General features: G+C 37.4%; 1 protein-coding gene across 1 annotated transcript; it reads left to right on the top strand.

Moving 5' to 3' along the window:
* The first annotated feature begins 2,153 nt into the window (after positions 1 to 2,153).
* LOC114328387 (uncharacterized) lies at positions 2,154 to 2,984 on the top strand. The gene is made up of 2 exons (XM_050652125.1): positions 2,154 to 2,275; positions 2,378 to 2,984. Exons 1-2 carry the CDS (start codon positions 2,154 to 2,156, stop codon positions 2,982 to 2,984), a joined length of 729 nt encoding a protein of 242 aa, XP_050508082.1.
* Positions 2,985 to 3,711: the final 727 nt, after the last annotated feature.

Here is a 3,711-nt window from a genome sequence, read left to right as displayed (position 1 = left end):
TTCATAAACTTGTTGCCATTCAGTAATGTGTATTGTATATTGCCAAGCAACAAGTTTTCGAAAAATTGTCCCATTATTTTCAATTTTTGTCACTCTCTTGTGATATGAATGTTAATTATTTCATTCATAGAGATTCTGAACAATTTTTTTGATAATTTCCCGTTATCAAGTAGCACGTCAGATGCCCCTCGTTGCTACGCAAATTCAAAATTAAATAAACATTCTTCTTCTTCTTCAAACGCAAATCCACTAATGGATGTTGGCGATCACATTTTCCATTACCTCTCTGTTTCTTGCAATGTGTATCAGAGATTGTATGTCGTTAGTCCCTGTCCATTGCCTTATGTTTCGGAGCCAGGACATTTTCTTGCGTCCTATTCCTCTCTTGCCTTCAATTTTACCCTGGATTATAAGTTGAAGAAACTGGTATTTTTCGTTTCGCATGATGTGACCCAAATACGCCGTTTTTCTTTTCTTGATGTTTTCGAAAAGCTGACGTTCTTGGTTAATTCTTTTAAGGACATCCACATTTGTGACTTTCGCCGTCCATGTTATCTTTAGGATACGGCGATAAAGCCACATTTCGAAGGCTTCTAATCTGTTTATATCCCTCGTTTTGAGTGTCCAAATAAACATTCAGTGACATTAAATACACTTTTTACAACTTGTCAAAGTCAACACCACGAGTAGGTTTAGCAAATATTCAGATGAGTATATCAATAAAATATTAGTTAAAATTATTTAAAAATACAGTTTTATTCATAAAATAATTTTACCCAATTACACTCGAGCTTTTAACTAAAACTTTGACATAATTTTACTCCCCTTCGGGTCTGGAAATTAAAACTGTCAAAAGTGTCACCCAGGATATTAATCCCTAATTTTAGAGCTCTTGTGTAATTATTATAAGTGATAATATAATATAACGGTAGAATTTGTAACGCCAATATTTAGTTTTTTTTGGCGAATTCAGAATTACTGAATGTATTTGGCATACTTTCCTACACTAAACGTAGTAGAACTTAATAATAATAGGGCTTTTTCGTCGTTTTCCTCGTTTTGCGAGAGATGTCGCTAGATTGCGTCTCAAAAGGTGAAATCATTGTATCGCGATGGTTTCCCTTAAATAGGCAGGGTTGTTAATGTTCGCTTCAGAGTTGTGACTGCATAGCACTGAAGATGCATGGGATGCTGAAATAGCTATATGGAGATGGTGGTCCAACTCTGAATCGAATAAAAACAAAAACTGTTTTATTATTATTATTAATAATAATATATAGTTGTTCCATTAAATCTTTACACAAACGTCATGATTCATTTGCAAACAAGAGTGAAACGTACGTCGATATGTAATACCCTTGATAGGTACTGGCAATGTAATAATTATTAGCAAGTGGCTATTATCTGTTGACGTATTTTACAAAGTTATACGGTACATTTACATTTAACTATGTTTTAATATACAGGGTGTAAAAAAATTCAGGTAAAAAATTAAATTACATATTTTGAGACCAAGAATAGTTCGAACGTGTTATAGCGATACGCTTTAATTATTATTTTTGCTAATTTTAATTTAAATAATTTTTCTCAAAAGGAAATAATATGGGCCATATAAAAGTCACAGTTAATATACAAACCAGATGCTAAGAAAGACATGGTTTTACAAACGAAATGCATCCCTAACCATATGTTTTTGGTTTGTTCAGTGTAACAAACTGAATTCCCCATAAATTAATTATTATATCAGACCATTATGTCAACACTTCACTTTGGACATGTAATCGTTAAAACTGCGGAAATGTTTCTGTTTTTATAGGCCAGATCTAAATAATTTATTGCCCATCTGGTCAGAGGGTAGAAACACAAACAGATTAGCGTCTGTGGATTTCATTCAGTCTCTTCACAGCATGCGAACAAAAAGCACTCTCGCTAACAATCGAACCACTCCGAGACCTAAGCAAAACATCTTTTTTTGTTACCAAAATAAATAAATATTTTACTGTTCGTCGTTAATTTATTTTTTAATTATTTCCGTCAACTCACATCTACTGGAATATTGGTGACCCCGAGAAAATTTAAATCGCCGCGAAAATTTAACAAATTAGTGCTAATAATATACTTTTGCCGGTTTTTAAATAAAATGAGCATAAAAAATGGCGGACAGTATCAGTGCCAACAACAGTGCTTCAGTGCTTCAGGATAACAGTGCCTCAGTTGATCGGATTTCAGTTAAAATCCCACCGTTTTGGCCCAACGATCCTGAAATTTGGTTCTTGTAAGTGGAAAACCAATTTACACTTGCAAACATAACAAGTGACGCAACAAAATTCAACTACATAGTTGCTAATCTCGAAACAGTGTACATATCAGAAGTTAGGGACATCATTGTGTCACCACCAGCTACAGAGAGGTACGTAAAATTAAAGGCAGAGTTAATTAAGAGACTTAGTGCATCTCAACAACAAAAAATTAAAAGACCACTTGAGCATGAACGACTGGACGATCGACGACCTTATCAATTCTTACGATATTTACAGTCTTTAGCAGGCAAAACAGTACCAGATAATATTGTAAGGTCTCTGTGGTTAGGTAGATTGCCATCGTCTACACAGGCTATTCTAGCTACTCAAGCGAAAGCTAGTTTGGGTGCAGTTGCCGAGCTAGATGACACAATCTCCGAAGCAATAGCTCCTAGCGTCCATATGTCAGAAGTTTCCAACGCACGTGAAAGTACTATCGACAAATTGACAGCCGAATTAGCTGAAATAAAATTTCAGCTAGCTAGTTTGTCACAGGCTCAAGCACAAACTAACACATACCGTCGTAACCGCAGCAACGCAAGAGGCAGACCTTATCCAAGAGACAGAAGCTACAGCAGGCAACGTAATAGTGACATATTTTGGTATCACTACCGTTTTGGTGACCAGGCTCAAAAGTGCTCTCCTCCGTGCAAGCATCAGGGAAACATCGCGGGCAGTCGGTAAGTGCGGCATCCGATCCAAGCCTAAAGTCTCGCCGCCTTTACGTAACAGACTATGATACTAAAAAACAATTTTTAATCGACACCGGTGCCGATTTGTGCATTTTTCCGAGGAAATATGTACGGGGTGCACGCGAAAAGACTTCATACGAACTATACGCGGCCAATGACACTAAAATCGCGACATACGGTTATGTGAATTTGACTTTAAACATTGCACTACGGCGTGACTTTACGTGGCGATTCGTAGTGGCGGACATTCCAAAACCTATCATTGGAGCTGATTTTCTTTCCCATTTCGCTCTTCTAGTGGACATTGCCAACCAGTGCTTAGTAAACAGTACGACGACCCTTCGAACAAAGGGACTCGTTAAAGAGTGTTTCGATGGCAGCGTAAAGACTATAGCGGATGTGTCGCGTTACCATGAACTGTTGCTACGATTTCCAGAAATCACGCGACCCGCCGGTATTGTGAAAGACATTCAGCATCAAACCATGCACCACATCGATACAACACCAGGTACACCCGTTTTTTCGAAGCCTCGACGATTAGCACCTGACAAAGTGCAATGGGCTAAAAAAGAATTTGAAAATTTTCTTCGGCTAGACATCATAAGACTATCAAAAAGTAACTAGTCTACTCCACTGCATATGGCCCCGAAGAAAGGTGAGGAATGGAGACCCTGCGGAGATTATCGACGTCCAAACCAAAGAACAGTTCCAGATCGATA

This window comes from Diabrotica virgifera, chromosome 5, assembly GCF_917563875.1.
Source record: "Diabrotica virgifera virgifera chromosome 5, PGI_DIABVI_V3a".
Lineage (NCBI taxonomy): Eukaryota > Metazoa > Arthropoda > Insecta > Coleoptera > Chrysomelidae > Diabrotica > Diabrotica virgifera.
This window is presented reverse-complemented; position numbering and strand designations above follow the sequence as displayed.

What these genes read in the sequence shown, in the direction of transcription:
- LOC114328387 (XM_050652125.1), top strand. Translation starts at nt 2,154, where the DNA reads ATGGCGGACAGTATCAGTGCCAACAACAGTGCTTCAGTGCTTCAGGAT. An exon ending in GATCCTGAAATTTGGTTCTT is followed by an intron (nt 2,276 to 2,377) that starts GTAAGTGGAAAA and finishes ATCAGAAGTTAG; the next exon opens with GGACATCATTGTGTCACCAC.